Here is a 21,319-nt window from a genome sequence, read left to right as displayed (position 1 = left end):
AGCTCTTAGTTTCACTGATCTTTTCTATTATCTTTTTAGTCTCTATTTCATTTGTTTCTCCTCTGATCATGTTATTTCCTTCCTTCCACTAACTTTGAGCTTTGTTCTTTTTCTAGTTCCTTGAGGTATAAAATTAGGTTGTTTATTTGAGACATTTCTTGTTTCTTGAGGAAGGCATTTATTGCTATGAACTTCCCTCTGAGAACTGCTTTCACTGCATCCCATAAATTTTGATCTGTTACATTTCCATGTTCATTTGTTTCAAGGTAGATTTTTATTTCTTTTGGTTTCTTCTTTGACCCACTGGTTCTTCAACAACATGTTTAATCTCCACATATTTGTGCAGTTTGCAGTTTTCTTCATGTAATTAATTTCTAGTTTCATACCTTTGTGGTTGGAAAAGATGCTTGATATGATTTCAATCCTCTTAAGTTTATTAAGACTTGTTTTGCAGCCTAACATATGATCTATCTTGAAAAATATTCCATGTGTACTTGAGAAGAATCTGTATTGTTGTTTTTGGACGGTATATTCTGTAAATGTCTGTTAAAGCCATCTAGTTTAACATATTTGAGGCCGATGTGTCCTTATTCATTTTCTGTCTGGAGGTTCTATCCATTTATGTAAGTGGAGTCTTAAAGCCCGTACTATTATTACACTGCTATTCTCCCTTTAGATATGTTAATATTTGCTTTGTATTTTAGGTGCTCCTATGTTGGGTGCATAGATACTTATGAACATTATATTTTCTTATTGGATTGACCCCTTTATCATTACGTAACACCCATCTTTGTCTCTTACTACAGTCTCTGATTTAAAGTCTATTTTGTCTGATATAAGTGTAGCTACTCCAGCTTTTTTCCATTTCCATTTGCATGGAATATCTTTTTCCATCCCTTTACTTTCGGTTTGTGTGTCCTTACAGCTCAAGTGAGTCTCTTGTAGGCAGCTTATAGATGGGTCTTGATTTTTTTATCCATTCGGTCACTTGGTCTTTTGAGTGGAGAATTTAGCCATTTACATTTAAAGTAATTATTGATAGGTGTGTGCTTATTGTCATTTTCTTAATTGTTTTCTGGCTGTTTTTAAAGTTCCTCTCTGTTCCTATCTCCTTCTCTTGCTCTCTTCCTTGTGGTTTGATGACTGTCTTTAGTGGTATGCTTACATTCCTTTATCTTTTGTCTATTTACTATAGGTTTTGCTTTGTGGTTACCATGAGGCTTATATGTAGTAACTTACATCTGTAACAGCCTATTTTAAGTTGATAACAACTTAAGTTTGATCCCATTCTAAAACTCAGCATTGTAACTCCCCCCTCCAACATTTTGTTTTTGAGATGTCACATTTTACATCTTTATCTTGTGCATCCCTTAACTAATAACTGTAATCATAGCTATTTTTACTGTTTTTTTTCACCTTCGTACCAGCTTTATAAGTGATTAATCCACTACATTTATCAAACAGTTACCTTTCCAATGAGATTTATTCTTTCATGTGTTTGTTACTAATTAGCACAGTTTCTTTTCGTCTTAAAGAAGTCTCTAACATTTCTTGTAGGGCTGGCTTAATGGTGATAAACTTTAGTTTTTACTTGTCTGGAAAACTCTTTATCTTTCCTTCAATTCTGAAGGATAACTTTGCCACACAGAGTATTCTTGGTTGGAAGTTGTTTGTCCCCCACCCCCTCCCCCAGCAAGTTTAATATATTGTGCCACTCCCTTCTGGCCTGCAAAGTTTCTGCTGAAAATCTGCTGATAGTTTTATGGGGTTCTCTTGTCTTTAACTTTTGACATTTTACCTATACTGTGTCTTTGTGTGAGTCTCTTTGGGTTCCTCTTGTTTGAAACTCTCTGGCTTCCTGGATCTGAATGTCTCTTTCCTTCCCCAGGGTAGGGACGTTTTTAGCCATTATTTCCTCAAATAAAATTTCTTCCCCTTTCACTCTCTCTCTTCTCCTTCTGGGACCCCTATGATGTGAATGTTTGTCTGTTTGATGTTGTCCCGTAAGTCCCTTAAGCCATCTTCCACTGTTTCCAATCTTTTCTCCGCTCTGACTGGACAAACCCCCCTGCTTTGTCTTCGAGTGGACTGGTCCTTTCTTTGCTTCATCTAGTCTGCTGTTGAACCCCTCTAGTTTATCTTTCAGTTCGGTTAGTGTGCTCTTCAGCTCTGAGACTTCTATTTGGCACTTTCCTGTAAGTTTCTATCTCTGTGCTGAAGTTCTCCCTGTTTTCTTCCATCTTTCTCCCCAGTTCGATGAGCATCTTTGTGAACGTTACTCTGAACTCTTTACCAGGTAGATTATTCATCTGTTTCATTAAGGTTATTTCCTGAGGTTTTATCTTGTTCTTTCAGTTTGGAACATACTCCTCTGTTTCTGCACTTTGCTTGTCTGTGTCGCTTTCTGTACAGTAGATGAAACCACCACCTCTCCCAGTCTTGAAGGAGTGGCCTCGTGTAGGAGATAAACCTTGTTGTTCAACTCTGCCCCAGCTCTTGGCTGTCTCTCAAACCTTTGTGCTTGTCCAAGCAGCCTATGGTATTTCTAGTGGCTCCCAGGAGTTGAGGGTGTGCCAAGACCTGTGTCCCAAAGGGGAGGGTCTCAGCAATTACCTTCAGGCTGTTTGGAAGCCAGACCCTCAGGCAGCAGCTTTTAACAGTATGCAAAAAATACAGTCCCATGGGACCACAAGCACACACTTCTACCCTTGGGTTGTTCAAAAGCCCTCGGAACTGATATCTGTATTGTAAGACATGGACAAACTCAGAAAAAGCACGATGCTAGTGACTGGTTCTGTGAGCTGACGGACTGTGGATTTAGGATCAAAGTCATGGATCCCTCAAATAACTGTCAATAAATACCAGCACCAAAGCATAAAATCTTAGCACTTCTTCCTTGCTAAGTATGATGTGATGTTTCAGGGAACAAAAAGTAAAGCACACCAAGACACAGAACTCCCTCTAGCCTAATCACCAGGACAAATGGACCACAGAGGCAAAGTCACTGCCCTCTAAGCAAAAACTGTATCTCCTACAATAAACTGTCCTTCCTCGAGTTGGGACAGAAAAGTTAAGAGTCTGTCTGTCTTTGTCTTTGCAAGATGCACCCCTCATCTAAGAAGGGGTGATTCATAGCCATAAATGCTAAACCCAACCCGAGCTTGTGGTACAGGGACTGGAAACCTGCCGCCCCAAAAGAAGTCATCTTGTATGTACTGTCTTTCAAAGCAAGTGGGACACGCAGAGGCTGCCCCCAGGGCTGCACCGTCCCAGCCCCTCCTTACTTTGTGGTCCATGGTAGCCATGCAGTGGCCAGCTTTTTGTGTGTCCTTATGCTTCCCATGGGGCTCTGTCATCCCCAGCATGGTGCTCTCCCCTCCAGTTGCTGGAGCTGAAGGTAAAGAGAGAACTTCCAGTTCAAATTCGATCATGTGGTATGCAGGCGCAGCCGGCAGGCCGATGCTCGTGACCTTGTCGGACGACTGAACCCGGAGCACAGCGTCAGAAGCCTTTTCTAGGGAAGACAGGAAAAGCCGTCTGTGACACAGTCCCCTGTGTCCTTGCTCCCTCCCCTCCAGCGGGCGACGGGCCCAGCAGTGAAGTTCTAGCCCAGCTCCTGCTGCTCCTACACACACGCAAGAGTGTAACTGGGAAGGATCGAAGAGGGAGGGAGACAGGAAAATCAGGAGCAAAACCCCCGAAGACAAGAGCAGCACTGCACGAAAGCTGTGCAGCTGAGCTCGGCTCAGAGAACTGTCACTGTGCTCAGTCTGAAGACAGAAAAGAGACGCTCTTCGCACAGCCCGCCCGAGACCGCATGTGTCCCCACAGGACATGCTCCCTCTCCAGCCCACCACCAGACCAACTCCCACTGAGAAAGGGAGCTGCATCCTCCCCTCTCCAGACCTCGTGGCTGGGGACTGTGGGAGATGGGACTTTTTTAGGGCTTCCAACCAGTGTCTTAAAAGGCTGATTTGCGTTTTCTTTCTGCTGAGGAAAGTCAAGGAGGGTGGAAGGAGGCTGGAGGCCAGCAGGGCATCACCGCGGAGGTTGAGCCCAGGCGGTAACGCTGCCTCACGAGACCCCAGCAAGGTCAGCACCACCTGGCCACTGAGCACGTGCACAGCTCTAAGTCTATTCCCCTCCAATGTAACGCCCCACCTAGGGGAAGGGCTACAGTCCACCTATGGGTGGAACGTGGCCATGAAAGAGCTGCGAGGAGAAGCGGTCCTCAGACGCCACCTGAGGACAGCAGGGATGACAGGTGCCTTACATCCTCCTGGTGCGTGACAATGCTAAGAGTCCACCTTCCCCAGGTGACCGCTGCCTTACCTCTCATGTTGGAATAGATCACTGCTCTGTTCTCTTCATGACACAGGATAAGCATGGCTTCTACATTGCTGAGCTGAAGGCTGTCCCCGTTTTTTACTGTATAATGGCCAGTGGTGACAGTGAACTTGACCTTCTGAGGAATGCCAGCCAAAAGGCTATCTAAAGGGAAAAAGAAAGCAGTGAGCACCACTACCAACCAAGGGCGCCGGTGGAAGGCCTAGCGTGAGTGAGAAGAGCCTGTTTCTTCTACTGAAGAAGACCTGTTCACTGGACACACTCCGTAAAGTGGCTCAGTGTCCACCCTCGCTGCTCACCTCAGTTTCGTGGTCTGCAGCACTGAGGGGTCCTCGCCAGGCACAAGAGAATCTGGGAGCCTCAGGGACCTTATCACCACTTTAGTTGAGAGAGTTAGGGATTGTGGTGGCAACCGTGTCTACGAGGGTCTCAAAACTGACCCGCTAGCCAGTTATTGACAGAAACTCAGATAACGACATTAAAGAAAAAACTAATGAAACCGCATGTGCTGCTGCTATTCAGATTTTCCTCTGGCCTTTCCAGGTTAGGCCTCTTCCAGATCTCTGGTTCAGAGCAGCTCGATAGAAGATGCGGTACACTTTCTCCTGGATGGAAATGGAGGGCGGGAATGGGCTGAGGTTTTCTAAGAATCGGTTCCAGGGAAGGCAGAAGGAAGAAGGCAAAAGACAAGACACAAGGAGGAGGAATAACAGAGAAGAGAGAGAGAGGGAGGAGAGGCGGGAGGTGAGAAAGGGAGTGCGGGTCGGGGCGGGCCAGGGCAGGGCGGAGGCATGAGCCAGCACCTCCCAGGCTCACCAAGCCGCAGGGCTCAGCCTTTCTCACAAAAGGTTCTCTGAGGGAAGAACCACTGAGAGACTGCTGTGCTCCGCACCTGAGGGCCTTTCCAGGTAGCCAGGGGAGAAGTTTAAAAGCATAAAAATAGGTAGTTAGAGAGATTAAATAGAAAAAAACGTTTTCCTTGATTCTTTTTTCCCAAATGGAAGAAGCAAGCAAATAAATACATTGTTTCTAGCCTAAACCACAGAGACACTCACTCATTCATGTTTTGCTGAAGTGCCATGTGGTCTTCAATAATTTGTTTACACCGACTCCTCCTAATTGTAGGACTTAACAAAAAGGAAGGCAGCACTGGATTTCTCAAATGCCATGCCCGGGGGCCAAGGTTAATCCACACTTTCAAAGGAAGAGACTTTTGATCAGAGCACAGACCATAACTAAGCTAGCATTCAGCCTCTGAAATGGAACTCTAAGCAGGAAATTGTATTTACTTATTAAATTCTCTGCAGTAGACATCAGCTGAGATTTAGCTCATTTTTCTCAGCTAATGTTTAGAAAACATGAAAGTAGCAATTACAGAAAAGCAAATATTGAGATGAACAAAAGAGCCAGAGTCAGTTCGCAGGCAAAATCACCACGATGCTCCCCAAAGTGTGTCTTACAGAGGGACACAGCTACAGAGGGCCGCAAGCGTGACGCTGCAGAGAGCCCTCCTGCCACGTGCTCCCTTAGAGTAAAGGAGCCAAGTGCAGCGCAGAGCCCCCGCACAGCCCCCGCGGCCCACTCACCGGCCAGCGGCTCCACGTGCAGCTGCGGCTCCTGCGAGTACACGTCATACTGCACCAGCGGGTAGATGTGAGGAAGGACGAACCACACAGGGCCCACCGAGGCGCACAGCTGCCGCAGCGTGTAGGTTCCCGGCTCCTTGGCCTGGGGGCAAAACCGAGCATTCGAACAGCCGTCCCCGTTCCTGCAGTGACGAGCTTCTCAAGGGGAGGCTGAGCCACAATCTCTGAAGTGACCGTTTTCCGCACCCTCTTCATCCTGCCGCTCTGTGCTAACACGTCTACACGCGCGCGGGCTGTTCAGAAGATCCCTCGGCATCTCTCAATCGAGGATTTTCTGAGTAACGGATGCTTAAGTTTGACTTTACGCCTAATAATGCATTCTCAATTTAATAAGCTTTATCTGTGGCTTTCTCTTCTGGAAAAGGTATTTAATGGAGACAGGTGGGCATGGAATTTAAGACCTGCTCTGAGACCAGACTGAAAACACACGTGGCAAAGAGCTGTACTTTCCACTGGCCTCTTGGGTCAGTGGAACTAGCAGCAGCCGCTGCACTGGAGGAAGATCTGTATCGGAGCGAGGCAGAAACAACTGTTTGGACATCCATCCATGCAGCCACAAAAGGAGAAGAGAGTTTCACATGAAAGTACCATCTTCTCTGAAACTTCCTCATTTTAGCAAATGAGGGTGTATTCTAATACAAAGGGAAAAAGTCTAACTAAATCCAGTGAGAACACAAATAATTACCCATGTCAAGAACTTCATTCAAAATTTATCAACTGCCTTATAATTAAATATTTAAGTACAAAAGGTTTTTTCAAAACATCAGTCTGTTTTTCTTTAAGGATAAAAATCAAAGTCAGGTTAACACGACAGAGATGTCTACTGGATTCCCAGCTCCTTCAGAGGGTTCCTGCACGTGCCACCCGCTCCCGCCCTCCCCTGAAGAAACCCCCCGCCCGACACACACCTGAGTCCTGAACGTGATTGCGTTGGGCCCCGGCTCCAGGGTCACAGCGGTGCGCTTCAGCATGTGGGCCCCAGCCTCCAGAGCGGCACCCGAGGGCGCTTCCAGGGACGCGCCACTCTCCTGCTTCCTTAGCAGCATGTGGACATTTTTGCAGATAATCCCCGTTGTGTGCAAGGAACTGTCGGAAGGACTTCTCTCAAACACCTCGCACAGCTCCAGCGCGGGCAGGCTGTTCTGAGACGTGGGGAAAGGCGAGGTCTCTGCCGGGAAGCTGACAACCCCGTTGGCCGTCTTGTGCTTGGTGAGCCACTCGGCAGTCTTCCGGTAGCTGTCTTTCTCGACGCTGAAGTGGACGCTGACGGCGATCTGCTCCGCGAGGACAGGCACGGGCATCTGACTGCACACGGTCACCTCCACGGACAAGACGCCACCCACGTGGACCACAGCATTGGGAGGTGTGAAACGGAGATCTCGCAGTTGTGCAAAAGAATGCATAGGGAGTACTATTTTGTGACCTGTAAATACACAGTGCCATGTTCTACTTCCTAAGTCACACTGCCAGATGCTGCAGAGACTGCAGGGCTGGGCCACCATTGGGCCTGCAGGAAGCAATAACGTGCAAAAGAGATGGTTCAGACCCTCCCAACCTTGCGCCATCTTCACACACCAAAAAGAGTTATTTTGTCAAAAAGAGAACAGAAACACACGCCTAGATAACTCCTGGAAATCATAAAACCTGAAGAATTAAGGTTTCTAACTCCTGTTTTGGCAAACCCAAGAGAAACACAGGTCAACTAACTCCTCAAGTTCAAAACAAGGTTTGTAAAGTCCAATTCCTAGAGCTGTTCCAGGGGATTCCACCACCTCCCCACGCACAGAAAGATTCTCCAGTAGAGAATGAACTGGAATGAACCCAGGTGTGTGCCACCCTGTGAGGCCAGCCAGCGAAGGGAGGAGCCAGGAGGGCAGCAGGTCCCCAGCCCCAGAGGCACCATCAGGGGAGAACCCACTGCATCCTCCAACTTCCTTTCCACAAGCACTGGTGTGTCTAGAACACCCACAAGGCCACTGGACTGACCGGTAGGTGAGGCGGTGCCGAGACTGATGCCATAAAATCACAAGAAAACAGGGACAATCGTGGAGTATTTTCTTCACAGAGACGCCACAGAAAGCTGGCAGGAGAAGCTTAACTGCACAGTCTCACGCACGTGCCACACACAGCAGATTCGGCACACAGCTCTACAGTGACCAGTCTGGGCACATTAAAGGCTCTAAAACACAAATCAGTGCCACGCTGCCCCTGAGAAACCCATGCAGATGGCTCGATGTGCGTGACACGCACCCCAGCAGGCAACGACCACAGCAACCCAAAGCCAAAACCTCTGGAAACACTGGCTTTCAAGCAGTTAGCAAGCGCTATGGACTGAATGCGGTCCCGCCAAAATTCTTAAGTGGAAGCCGTACCCCGCAGTGGGCCCTCTGGGAGAGAGTCAGGGTTTGATGAGGTCACGAGGGATGCACGCCCTTGTAGGAGGACGCACCACACAGCCCTGCCATCTCTCCCCCCACCTCCCTTCCCCCTCCCTTCCTCCCTCCCTCTCTCTGAGTCTCTCCATTTCTCCCCCATCTCTCCTCGCACCTCCCTTCCCGCTCCCTCCCTCTCTCTGAGTCTCTCTCTCCACCTCCCTTCCACCCCACCCCTTGCCTTGAAGGGACAAGCCAGGAAGAGGGGCCTCATCAGAAACCCACCCTGCTGGCATCCTGACCTCAGATGTCAGCCTCCAGAACTGTGAGAAAATAAACACCTGCTGTTGAAGCGTCCAGTCTGCGGCATTTTGTTATGGCAGCTCGAGCTGACTAAGACAGTGGCTATTTTAAATAAATACTCTTCCTGATAAACTGAACGTGAGAAGCTAAATATTACAATAAAGTTAATCTTACTACACGGCAATTCTTAAAGTATACCTGCCAAAACATTTAGCCTGAACCTAAGGCTTTGAGATCTACCTTGCTGTCGGACATTCTCAAGAAACTTCAGACGGTGAGACAGCCTAGGAGACAAGTGGCTTGATGTCTTTAAAAAGTCAGTGCCTTACAACCCTGTGGTCAAACAACCGCTGAAGGGGTGAACACAGTGTGGTCCATCCGTACCACGTGATGTTATTCAGTCACAAAAAGGAATGAAATGCTGACACACGCTACAACATAGTTGAATCCTGAAAACACTGTGCTGAGTGAAATAAGCCGGTCGCAACACAACACATATTGTATGATTCCATTTACGTGAAATATCCAGAACACGTATCTTCAGAGACAGAAAGTGGATTAGTGGTTCCCGGGGACGTGGGGGGATGGGGGGTGGTAGGAGGAGGTTGGGAGGAAATAAGCGTGGGGTTTCTTTCGGGTGATGAAAATGCTCTGACACTGATTGTGGGGCGGATGCACATGTCTGTGATGACACCAAAAGCCACAGAGTCCTATACCACACGCTGTGAATCCTATCTCAATAAAGCTGCTGTATTTTAAAAGGTCAGTGTCTGGAAAAGAGGAAGAAAATGAGATGCAAAGACTGTTCTAAGTTAAAGGAGAACTGATACAACCATCAAATGCAGCGTGTGACCCCTGACTGGACTAGTAGAGTCCAATTATTCTGAATATAAAATCATGTGTAAAAACACTTTTCAAGACAATGGGGGAGATCTGAAGAGGGGCTAACTGGGTAGCCCGACTTAGACCCTTGTCCGTCTGTGGGCAGGGTGGTTAGGGGATCACCTTTGTTTTCACAAGACGCTACACTGTTCCAGGGTCTGGAGCTGCTCTGAAGTTTGGCAAAAAGAAAAAAGAAAGAGATAGACACACGTCTGCTACCCGGCAAAATGTTAACAACTGCTGAATCTAGGTGGTCAGTATAGAGTACACACGCTGTATCATCGTTTTTGCTCTTCTATGACATTTGAAATTTTTCATAGTAATGTTTGAAAACAAGCCTCACCTGGGCTGTCTGCCTGCCGGTTGGCGAAGCTGAGAATCTCTCTGCAGAAGTACTCCCGCTCGTTCTCAGTCAGGTGCTGGTCGCTGGCCAGGAGGCTGCTGGTCTGAAGGTAGCTGAGTGCAGAGTCAAGGGGCCTGAGAGGACCACACGCTGGGGCACTGCGCACAGAGCCCCTCCAGTCCCCAGAGGGTGCATCCTGACAGGTGTTCCCCTTTCTCTAGGGTGTTAGAACTCAAGCAGAGGTCAGATACGCTGACGATGCAGCAGCTTCTACCCAACACAGTACGCGTGTCAAGGCAGGCTTTTCTCCCCTAGTTATCAGGTACTCATTAAACCCTCGGTGGTGGGCGTTGCTGCTGTACAAAGAGAAAGAAGCCTCCTACTTCATGAACGTATTCAACTTAAAGGATACTTTCCAATCTGTCCAAGGTGTTTCTGACATTCAGCTAGTTGCTTCCTTGTGTGTGTGATAGGCAGTGCCCAGCCCTCAGCCAGGTAATTCTTCAAGGCTCCCTGAAGATAGATTTCTGCCTTCTGGGGAGACTTCTTCCTCCTTGCAAATGAACAAACAGAAGCTTTCGTTATGGGTCGTGATCATCAACAAACTCAGACATAACCTTTCACAGCCTGCTCTCCGCCCCTGACAACCCCACACCAGGAAACTGGTGCCATCTGCAGACAGTCAATCTCTGACCATCCCCCCATATGAGAAACAACAAGAAATCAGGAACGCCTAACTGGACCTGAGAAATGCGCTCCGGCTGAGAATCCCACACACGCTGTTTGCCCAGCATCCTACACTAGCCAAAGAGCCTTCAGAGTTGAATCTCCGGATAAGAACGTGAGGGCATCACTCACGATTGCAAGCTGACATAAGAACACCAAGCGTGAAGAAAGCGGAAGGCTTTGTCCACAGGTACACAACTAGTTATGGAGGAAGCTTTGAAACCTGGGCTCGGGGCCACACTAACTGCTGAAGACAGGCCAACACAGAGTGGTCTACACAGGCCAGCCGACAGGGGAGTTGACTCAAGTTGGAAACTCAGGCAGAAGTGCTGAGCAGGTTTCAAAGATTTACAGAGAACTATGAGGAATTTAAATATCAACACTTATCACCCAAATTTAAACCCTCAAGACGATCAGAATATAACAAAGTTTAAAACCCAATTAATGAGAGCTTGCCAAAGCTTCGGTGACAACATGGATGCCCTGGCCTTTCCCAGAGGGCTGGGGCTACTGACTTCACGGGACGAAGGCCAATACCAAACAAGCACTCGCTCTCTAAGCACCCTGGGACAACATCCCAGGCTGACTTCTGAAGCAGTGAGAGTTCCCAAATTCTCAAATAAATTTTAAACCTATCAATTACATGTGTCAGTTTCTCTAGACTTTTATGGTCCTCTCCCCCATTTTTTATTTTATATTTTATTTATTTAATTTTAAAAATAAATTTATTTATTTTTGGCCGCGTTGGGTCTTCGTTGCTGTGCGTGAGCTTTCTCTAGCTGCGGCGAGCGGGGGCTGTTCTTCGTTGCGGTGCACGGGCTTCTCATTGCAGTGGCTTCTCTTGTTGTGGAGCACGGGCTCTAGGTGCATGGGCTTCAGTAGTTGTGGCTCACGGGCTCTAGAGTGCAGGCTCAGTAGTTGTGGCACACGGGCTTAGTTGCTCCGCGGCATGTGGGATCTTCCCAGACCAGGGCTCGAACCCGTGTCCCCTGCATTGGCAGACGGATTCTTAACCACTGTGCCCCAGGGAAGTCCTCCCCCATTTTTTAAAGGGGTCAGAACCTTCTATATACTTCTTCAGTTACTATCTCCAGCCAAAGATTCTTACACTGTAGAGCTGGAAGGGAGGCCATTTGTCATCCAGTCCCCGTAGACCCAGGCCAAGGGTCACCCGGCTAGTCCATGGTCAAGCCAGAACCAGGACCCAAGTCTCCAGTTAGCAGGGCAGCATCACCCCACTGCAGCTCCAAGCCTCAGCTCTCAGCACCTGAGGACATGGCTACTGATTTAGTCATCAGATACACTAGCTGGAGGCTCAGGAGAGCCGACCTCCAGCCCCAGCATTACTCAGCGGTGCAGCTGACTGCCTGCTCCAACCACACCTGAGACACCAGGAAGTTCACTTAGATGATCTACAAATCCCCTCGGAGCCCTGCAATCAGTTAAAGTAAATTATTCTTTCTTGTTTCATCTAATGAAATGACTAACTATAGATTTCAAGATACCATTTCAAACACACATTTCTTTTGAGGAAATGTGAACGTCTTTTCCCTCATCATCTGTATCTCTTCCCAGTGCTCTGAACTGGCAGTTACACTGCCAGCAGGGGCTCTTTACCAAACACGTGAGAAATATGCCACGCTTCTAGTCTTTTCTCTGGAATCCATTCCAAAGCCGGAGCCAGACGAGAAATGCGCACAGTGCTTGCACACCCCAGCTCACAAGCACGCACGGCTCAGCCCTCTCTCACGGACCTGACACATCACGTGCTTCACGTCACTGACCTCGAGGCTTTCAATCCTCTGAGGAGGCGTTTAACAGCAACTAGAGAAAATGCTATAGAACACATACTACGTATCGCATATAACAGCATATATTATCCACATGTATATAATATTTACATATAAGTTCATTAAATTAATTAAATGAAAGAAACACAAAGATCAGTAACAATTATTAAGGGTAATAAGCTGAACTCACTCTGGTTTTCAAAGAAATTTGCTTAAGAAATGATGATTGGTTAACAGTTCACATTTTTTGTTCTACAAAGTTATGTACACTTCATATTAACTCCTACATAACAAACCTCTTACTACACATGTGATATGTCTGAAATTCAAAGAAAAGTTCAAAATCAATTACATGTAAAACTCTGCCAGATCCTTTCCAACGAACTTAGCGGATCGAATTCTCCCAATACTTGTATACATTTCAATGGTAGCATGGGACAAGTCCTGCGGAAAAGCAAAGAACCAAATAATTCTGTACTTTAAATTTAATGCTAGACAAATCCTACATTTATTTACCCAAGGCTGAAGCAAAAGACTTCCTTATTAATATAACATAATTTTTTACTTTGTATCTCTTTTTGTGTTGAGTTTTTATGTAAGAGTGATTTATACAAAGTCATTAACTTGTACATAAACTATAAATCATAATAATAAAAGAAACGTGAACTCAGCAGGCACAGAATAATTTTTTTCAAAGTATTTTCCATCTGTGGGTAACATTTTAAATATTTTTCTCACATTTTGGATGACAGAGACAGTATTACAAACTACTGTCAAATGCTGTTGAATTAACCGTGACTCGGGAAGGCAGACAGTCCACCGAGCTTCTACTGCACTGCTTTCTAAGATTGTCCAAATTTAAGTCCTTTAAAATCAAGTACAATAGCTCTGTTCAGGTTCAAATTGTTCCTCTGTACACAGAAAACCATTCACTATCCTTTCTCACAATTTCTGTTCTAATGAATGAGCAATACCATTGTGAACAAAATTATAAATATCCAAAGATGCTTTTATGCCTAATTATGGCACCATGGATACTAATAAACCAACGATTCCAGGTTTCATGCACAACGCCCTAGAGTACCAAAGAAACTTCAAAGGCCAACAAGAAGGAGGTTCCAAATACCAGCTCATTCCCAACTCAAAAGGTCACAAAGTAGCAAAGTCTAGTAGAGAGGGGCTTTCTGCCGTGGGTACAGCGAAGATTTGTAATACTTACTAAGTAGTGCTTTTCAAAAGCTTCTACTGATGATAACGCTTCTTTGAGTTTCTTATACGGACTCTGAGCAGTATTGGCTTAAACAGAAAGAAATGAGTCCTTATTCATCTTCATCATGTCCAGTCATATGAGTTTACATTGTGCCTCAAATGTCACAGGTAAAGGACTTTGTCTGATGTCTATGGAAATCACAAACAACCCATGCCAACTGAAACTACGTTATTACTTACATTCTTGTCTAATTAATTTACTCATGAAATAGTCTAAACCCTTCAAGTAATACTTTTATCTTTAATTGAGACTAGAATTTTTTAAGTATGTGTTACAAATCCTACAATGAATTAAATTACTTCCAAAATGATCTGATGTGGTCTCAGGTGGAAACAGTGTAATATACACATAAGGCATTTTCCCTGACAAACTGATTCAATCCAGCAAGAGGCCTCTCAGGCCATTAGGTACGCTCTACTTCCGCAACAGTTTTGCTAAATCATACTCATCACGGTGTTCCTACCTAAAAGAATTACTAACGTTCCTTTCAAAGTGCTTTATTACCTAGGGGTAATTTACTCAATAAAAGGATTTGTCTGGCCATATCATTAGAAAAATAATCATCTGTATTTCAGAGGAAGATTGGTGCATTTAAACTTCACGTGGGCTGTAAAAAGGCACGATCAGCTCATTTAAGCCTACAAGAAACTCAGACACATTTTTAAGAATCGTTACAATTTCTTTCTTTTTTTTTCCTTTGGCCACACCGCATGGGCATGAGGGATCTCAGTTCCCTGACCACGGATGGAACCCACGCCCCCAGCAGTGGAAGCGCGAAGTCCTAACCACCAGACCGCCAGGCAAGTCCCACAATTTCTTAAACTATTTCTGACATTTCTTTATGCTATTAAAAGGTAAAATATCCTATGTATTAATCTGGTCAGCTAATAATGAGTGTAATTTCCCAAATGGTGAGTAATTATATCGCGGGACCCAAATTATATGTGCCACTTACAGCCTACATTCTCATTGCTTTCCACCACGTGTACAGGGACATCTCAAAAAGTACCTGTTTCAGGCCGTTCAGCTCCCAAGCCCGCCAAAAGATCAACCGTCCTGTTGAGGTCTTCTGAGTTAGGTCCCTGTTCTGATACAAGTCCACACAGATAGCCCAAGGACTTTAGCTGTTGAGATAACCCCAAATTTCAATTAATTTGCCATAAGAGTCAGCAGAGAATTTACAAATTTAAATATAAAGTTAAAACCATCTAAATACTAGGAGAAATTTAGCTTTCCTATCCAAATGATTCTCATCTGGATGTGAAAATATATCTTACTGGGATCATTTCAAACTCAAACCTTCTACGTAATAATCCTCAGAGCGGCTCTGACGCTGGCCACTCCCAGCCGGTGCTGTTCGCCCATGCTCTCCCAAGCTTGCCCCACCTCAGCCCCTCCCCCGGCAGGCCTTCCTGCTGCGCGCGGGTCATTCTCTGCACTTCTGCACACGGCTGCACGCTCACCCTGCTTTGTCCCCCCACCCATTCCTGGAGCAGAAGCCCTCCTTCAGCACGAGCGCAGCGAGCGCCTGATGTCTGCCAGATACAGTGATACCGGCAGGGAACGACTGCATCCATGCTGCTCCTAGACGCACCCTGAAGTAGCCAGAGCTGCCTGTGCAGGGACTAAGTGAGCAGCACTTCTCCAAACAGCTAACTCCGTCCCCCAGCCCCGCAGGCAGAGCCCCGGCCGAGGCTCACACCTGCACTGGGGCAGTTACCTTCTCTGTGGCGTAGCTCCACAGACCCACGGTGTGGGCGATGTTTGAGTCTATCTGTGCCCGGTCGCAACACCCTTCTATCCTCTGCAGCACTTCCAAGCAGCTCAGGAACACCCAGCAATCCAGGGCACCGGGTGGCACGGAGACCTGGGGGCACAGGCGCGGGCGTGTGAGGAGAGCGCTGGGGGAAGCACTTGCGCCCGCTCACCCTCCTCTGCCCCTCCAAGCAGCTACCCAGTCTCTGCAAAACTACAGGAAAGAGAAACGGGACCTGTACAGCAGTCCACCTACGGGAGGAAAGCAGCGATCTGTGTCCAAGTACACTATTTGGTGCCATATTTCTGATGATGCTGAGTGACTCGGCAGGGATGTAACTTGCAATCAAGTACTTTAAAAGCGTATTAACAAAAGCAGCCTCTACAAAAAGGCCGACTGTCATCACTTAGTCTACTTCTGAACACTGGTCACCTCTCCGTTTAAAGAGCATAGAAGGTGACGGTGGGAAGCTAGTAAGACCTCAGATGACTACTTGGTCACATGTCAGAAGATCATGTTCAACGCTAGGCATCTAAATATTAAGTAAATATTAGATGACATTTAGGAACTGCTATTAATTATTTAAGTGTAATCATGTTTGTAAAAAAGAGCACCTGTTGCTTTAGAGATACAATAAAATGTTATCAGAAATTCAAAAGCATCTACTGCATGTGACTGATTCTAAAATGGACTTTCTTTCTACGTTTCAGTGTTTTTGACATAGGAACGCCTCACAGTCCTCTTAAGAGCATCTTAACACTCAGAGCAGACTGTCTTCTTGGTGGCACTAATATCATGAGGTATCTCACAACTGGTGTCCTAGCTTTGGTGAGACACGCTGATTAGTCCTGCTCAATGTGGGAAAGTAAGAGGTACTGCTACATCAGGTGACAAGGGAAGAGCCGCATAAGCTGATGAGACTGACTTATGTCAGAAGACTCTTTCAACACACCCTGAGCACAGACAAAAGGACGTGGCACCAACTGGAGAGAACAGAGAATGCTATTAATGTTCCTATAAACGCTAAACTGCCCAGTCTTTGAAAAATGAGACAAACTGCTTAGATCCTTTGAAAAAAAGCAGTATAGAAAAAAAATTACATGACCAGAAGCAACTTTCATCAAGGGGTACAACTGACTCTCTTGCCCAGAGCGGAGCACCCTCAAAGGGACGCACAGACAGCTGGTCGGGAGGATGCAGCTCGGGGACCCTGGACAGAGCACGTGCCCCCCCGCAATTGAACTAGGTGAGCTCCGCAGGGCGCGCAGCCGAGGTGGGCGCACGCACTCCAACAAACACACAAGGATGCCAACGGCCCACAAGGTTCTCACCCAGGAGCCACACGTCTACAGATAGCGGCAGCCCGCGTCCCTGGGAAGGCCGCCCACCCCAGCACCCAGGCTGCCTGCACCTGGCAAAGAGCCAACCCTGCCCCCGCGCGAGGGCCAAGCCCCGGCCGGCACCGTGCGGCGCGCTGGGCGTCTCACAGCTCGCACACCCTAACGGGAGGGGCGCGGGCGCCTTTCCTCCTCCGTGAACAGCAGACTTTTTGAACCTGATTCCTTATGGCGCCCTTTAGTTTCCTCCGAGCCTCTCTCTTCTTCTGCTGTCGGTGTTACTGGTCACGGCAAGAGCCGCTTCACCATTTTCCAAGCATACGATTAAAGGCATTCTTTTCATTCTCTTTTGCTAAAACTACTTCTTAAAATATAACCCGAATACTGAAAAACCCAGCGTCCTAACGTGAACCCTGACGGGGCCGCCCCGCTGGAGGGCCGCGGCCGCCACATGCTTCCCGACACAACATCTGTGCTTCCTCTTGCACCTGTACACGAAATCAACAGGTAGGTATTCTTCGGTGTCTGACCGCTCCAGCTCATCTTTACGCTCATGAGACTCCGGGTTCATTCGTTCCCACTGCCAGACGCCAGTCTGCTGCCTGAACAGACGGCAGTCACCGTCTCCCTCGTACGTGATGGACATTTGGGTTATTTCCGGTTCTAGCAGTCACAAATGACGCCACCACGAGCATGCCGGCACTGTCTCCTGGACACCTGCGAACACCCTCCGTGCAGACCTGGGGGGAGACTGCCGGCGCACAGGGCACGCGCAGGTCTGGCTCCAGCAGACACCGCCGAACCGTTTTCCAAAGTCGTGGCGCCAACTCCCACTCTCCTCACCAAGGAGGGAGCTCCGGCTCCTCCCCCGTCACTGACACTTGTCAGGTCTTTCCACTTCAGCCACTGGGGTGGGGAGGGGGGGCTTCACTGGGGTGGCAGTTTGCATTTCACTGTAATGAATGAGATGGGGCACCTTTCAATATGCCTACTGGCCATCTGGATAGCTTCATTTGCCTATTTTCTACTCGTCAGTCTTTTAAGCTGATCTGCAGGAGCTCTTCCCATATCCTGAGCAAGAGCCCTTCCTGACCGCACAGCTTGCGGCCCCGTCACCCCCGCCGTGGCTGCCCCGTCACCCCCTCCGTGGTGCTGACGGATGAAGAGAAGCTCTGATTGCCATGCACTTCCTTTATGGCCAGTGCCTTTCTGGCCTGTTTCAGAAACACCTGGTAACCTCAAGGACGTAAGGATGCTCTCCCATATTATCTTGCAGAAGCTTTGCTGTTTTATCTTTCATAGAATAATAATCACTCGTGGCCGGTGTGAGACTCAGCTGACTCGGAACCGTGTATTCACCGAGTGAGTTGCACCTCACGTACCCAGGCTCTACCCCAGCGCCTGGGCTCAGGCCTCGGCTTCTCCTCGGACTCTTGCCCACGCCTCCTCCTAGCCCTTCGCTTCTCTCCGCCTCCACCTCCAGCTCCTAACACCTGGCATGCACCCCGGCTTCAAACCCAACAACGGCTTCCCAATAGCTACAGAATAAAATCCAACCCTCCAGATGACGTACGCGTTCAAAACCTGGCTTCCAGTACCTCTGGAGCCTCACCTCCACGCCCTGCCTCACCCCTTAAGTCCCAGCAAGACTAAGCTCCTTCGGAGTTCTTTAAGTAACAGTGAATTTTCTCTGCCCGAAATACACTCTACTCTCTCTGCACCTGCCGCCCAAGCCACGTCCACCTGGTGGATCCTGACTCAGCCCGTGAAAACCAAAGCTCCTCCACAGGGCAGGGGGTGGTCTGTCTTGCTCTCTGCTAAAAACACGGCGCCTAGAATAAATGCTTGCTTGGCACAAAACAGGTGCTCAGCGAACAACTGCTGAATGAATGAACCTTTGAAAGCCTAGCTCACACGAGACCACGTCTGCAGGCCCCGTGCGCTGACAGCCTGCTCACCTGCTGGCCCCACGCGCCCCGCTGTGGGTTTCTTGAGGGTGGGTGGGACCCATTTCTTCCGCATTTGCAGGCCCTCTCCCCCACCACTGTGTTTACCACAGTGCCCAGCAGGTAAGCAACTGTTTCTTGAATGGTGCTGGGCAGTTCCTCCTCGAACGCCTTCCCCTTTCCTGCGAACCACTGGCTCTCACCGGTGCTGACACCTCGTGCCGCTACCTCCTCCTGTCGGCTCCCACTGCTCTCCCGGTTCAGGTCCTCAGGGCTCCAGGTCCCACAAGGACCCCACCTATCCATGTGGGGAGGAGCCCAGCAGAGTGTCTGGTACACAGCAAGTACTCGACGACCCCGAGGTACGCCCCTGGGCTACACCTCTGCTTTTGTCCTCTGCGGGGCCTGAACCTTGGAATAGCAATGCCAGCTGGCAGGCCTGGGTGGCGAGCCTTATCCCTCCGGGTCAGCCTGGAGTGTCTACTCCACACGGCCCCGCTCACACAGCCAGCTGGGGCAGTGGCCTCTCATACACGGCACTGGCCTGTCTCTAGATCCTGAAGAGTCCTGATCCCTCTTGGCCTGCCCTGTCTGTGAACATAATCAGAACCTAAGCTGATAAAAGACAAGTCAGTACTGAGGCGAACACATTAAAACAGAAATCCTTTGGGCAGTCATTGTAACAGAAATAAAACGGCCTTCTAGAAAATATCTTCCTTATATTGTTCTCGTTTACCAATCGGGTAAAGATTAAAATATACACAGAAATTTCTTTCTTTCTTACCACAGATGCAGGAAAAGAGCACTGCTAATGTGACTAAAAATGGGAAGATCTTTCTGGAAGGCAATTTGGCGATGCACACTAAAAGCGTTAAAGCCACAGGCGTCCTTGAACTGGCCGTTCTACTTGTATGAATGCGCTGCACAAAGATGTGTACGGGATACACACTCCTGCAACTGCAGACACTGCTGAACAATCCAAATGTCCGAAACAGGACCAATTAGATAAACAGCAGCTCTTCTCCAGACAGAAAGGCCACAGACCAAAAAGGGAACCTCTTGCTTTAGAATAAGCAATGACATTTTCTTCTGTATATCTGTCTGTATTTTCCAAATTTATACAGAGAATATACTCAACTTTTGGTAAAGCGGGGGGGGGGGATCTTTTAAATGTTGTAGACAGAAAGAAATACTCTGTAATGGAGTCACTGGAGCTCACACAGAACTGACATAACTTTCCAGGTGTTACTCCTTGACCCCAGCAGCTGTACCGGGTAGGTACAATTTCCATGTTCACACATTTGCAATTGGGGAGCTGGCCCCAAGCCTTAGGTAGCACCCCTGCGGTGTGACTCCAGGCCCCACCCCAGAGCTGGCATCTGGCCACCACAGTGCCTCCTACTCAGAGAAGATACTTTAAATCAACTGATAAGCCAACCAGGAAGTTACCAGGGCATGCTTTACAAGCCACAAGAGCAAACACACACAGCATTTTCTGCAGAAGAAATGTTACAATGAGAAACACACAAGACGGCTGCAATACTTAGGCTTTTGGCTTTAAAAGGATGAACAAGCGTAGCCTAACCCTAGAAGAACCACGTACTGGCTCAGCCTGCGCAATGCCTGACGCCCTGGCCTATGTGCCCGCGCAGCTCCGCCCGGCCCTGTGCAGCAGAACCCAAGGTTCCATGCCGGCCTCTGGCCGTGGACGTGACTGTGAACAATCAGCAGAAAGCTAGCCAGACATAGGAAATGAGTCTAGTTTTGAGGGTACAATCAAATGTACAGAAAAAGTAAACAATTCTGAGTCTTGAATTTTCATTGTTTCCGTAAAAATTTAAAGAAACTCTAAGAATAAACTTCTCGGGTTAACTGCCAACTGCAAAGCTTAAGATGTTAACAACCCCCTGCCCCCAAACTACCTAGAGAAAGAATTTCAGTTGAGAAAGTTGAGAGAAGAATTCTGTGTGTGAAGCCCTGCGTGCCCTCTGCAGTGTCATCTTTTGAAAGAAAGAGCCAAGAAGACGCCAGTAAGGAGTGTCCTCACTTGCCTGAAGGATGACAACGGGCTGACCGCCCTGAACTCGCGTCACCTCGTGGGTCCCCGACCCACAGGCAGCCAACTGCTGGGCGCACATCTGCAGGGCCGAGCAGGAAGGTGGGGGGCGTCCCGTGCAAGCGGGCTGCTCGGGGCCCGTACTGCTGGCCTCCGAGCTGCACTGTCACCCTGCAGCTTGCCCCTCACAAAGGGTGCCTGACTCGGGACAGGAGCCAAGCTTGGGGCGAGAGCGGAAGGCACCTCTGAAGCACAGCACACAGGACAGGCGGCCCCACAGGAGCGCCATGCCCAGGGCGTGCCAGGCGCCCGCCGGGATCAGCAACGGTGGCTGAGGAGGCACCTCAATGGGCCCGGCTGCCCCGTATGCTGCCCTGACACCAGGGGACACCAAGCGGGGCACGGTCACACAGCACGAGGGGGACAGGGAACGGCTTCCCTCGGGGAGGAGGGGACCACAGTGTGGCTCCCTCCCCAACTTCAGCACCCTGCTCGCTCTGCAGCAGAAGCAGACAAGCGCCAAGATGTGGGGAGCACCTTCACGC

General features: G+C 48.3%; 1 protein-coding gene across 7 annotated transcripts in view; it reads right to left on the bottom strand.

Moving 5' to 3' along the window:
• The window catches only part of TRAPPC10 (trafficking protein particle complex subunit 10), a 91,560-nt gene that overhangs the window by 16,731 nt on the left and 53,510 nt on the right, over nucleotides 1-21,319 (bottom strand). For 6 of the 7 annotated variants that reach the window (XM_082624497.1, XM_082624491.1, XM_082624495.1 and 3 more), the window contains 10 exons: nucleotides 15,400-15,546; nucleotides 14,689-14,803; nucleotides 13,629-13,705; nucleotides 12,762-12,853; nucleotides 10,306-10,446; nucleotides 9,894-10,006; nucleotides 6,902-7,416; nucleotides 5,934-6,075; nucleotides 4,333-4,491; nucleotides 3,285-3,514 (listed from right to left, as the gene is read on the bottom strand). In XM_082624497.1, the coding sequence (XP_082480623.1) occupies nucleotides 3,285-3,514; nucleotides 4,333-4,491; nucleotides 5,934-6,075; nucleotides 6,902-7,416; nucleotides 9,894-10,006; nucleotides 10,306-10,446; nucleotides 12,762-12,853; nucleotides 13,629-13,705; nucleotides 14,689-14,803; nucleotides 15,400-15,546 (1,731 nt within the window). The remainder of the gene's footprint in view (nucleotides 1-3,284; nucleotides 3,515-4,332; nucleotides 4,492-5,933; nucleotides 6,076-6,901; nucleotides 7,417-9,893; nucleotides 10,007-10,305; nucleotides 10,447-12,761; nucleotides 12,854-13,628; nucleotides 13,706-14,688; nucleotides 14,804-15,399; nucleotides 15,547-21,319) is intronic. The other variant, XM_082624494.1, reaches the window with a different exon arrangement.

The sequence above is a fragment of the Mesoplodon mirus genome, assembly GCF_964341445.2.
Source record: "Mesoplodon mirus genome assembly, chromosome: 6".
Classification (NCBI taxonomy): domain Eukaryota; kingdom Metazoa; phylum Chordata; class Mammalia; order Artiodactyla; family Ziphiidae; genus Mesoplodon; species Mesoplodon mirus.
Note: the sequence above shows the minus strand (reverse complement) of the source record. Positions and strands in the feature narration are given on the sequence as shown.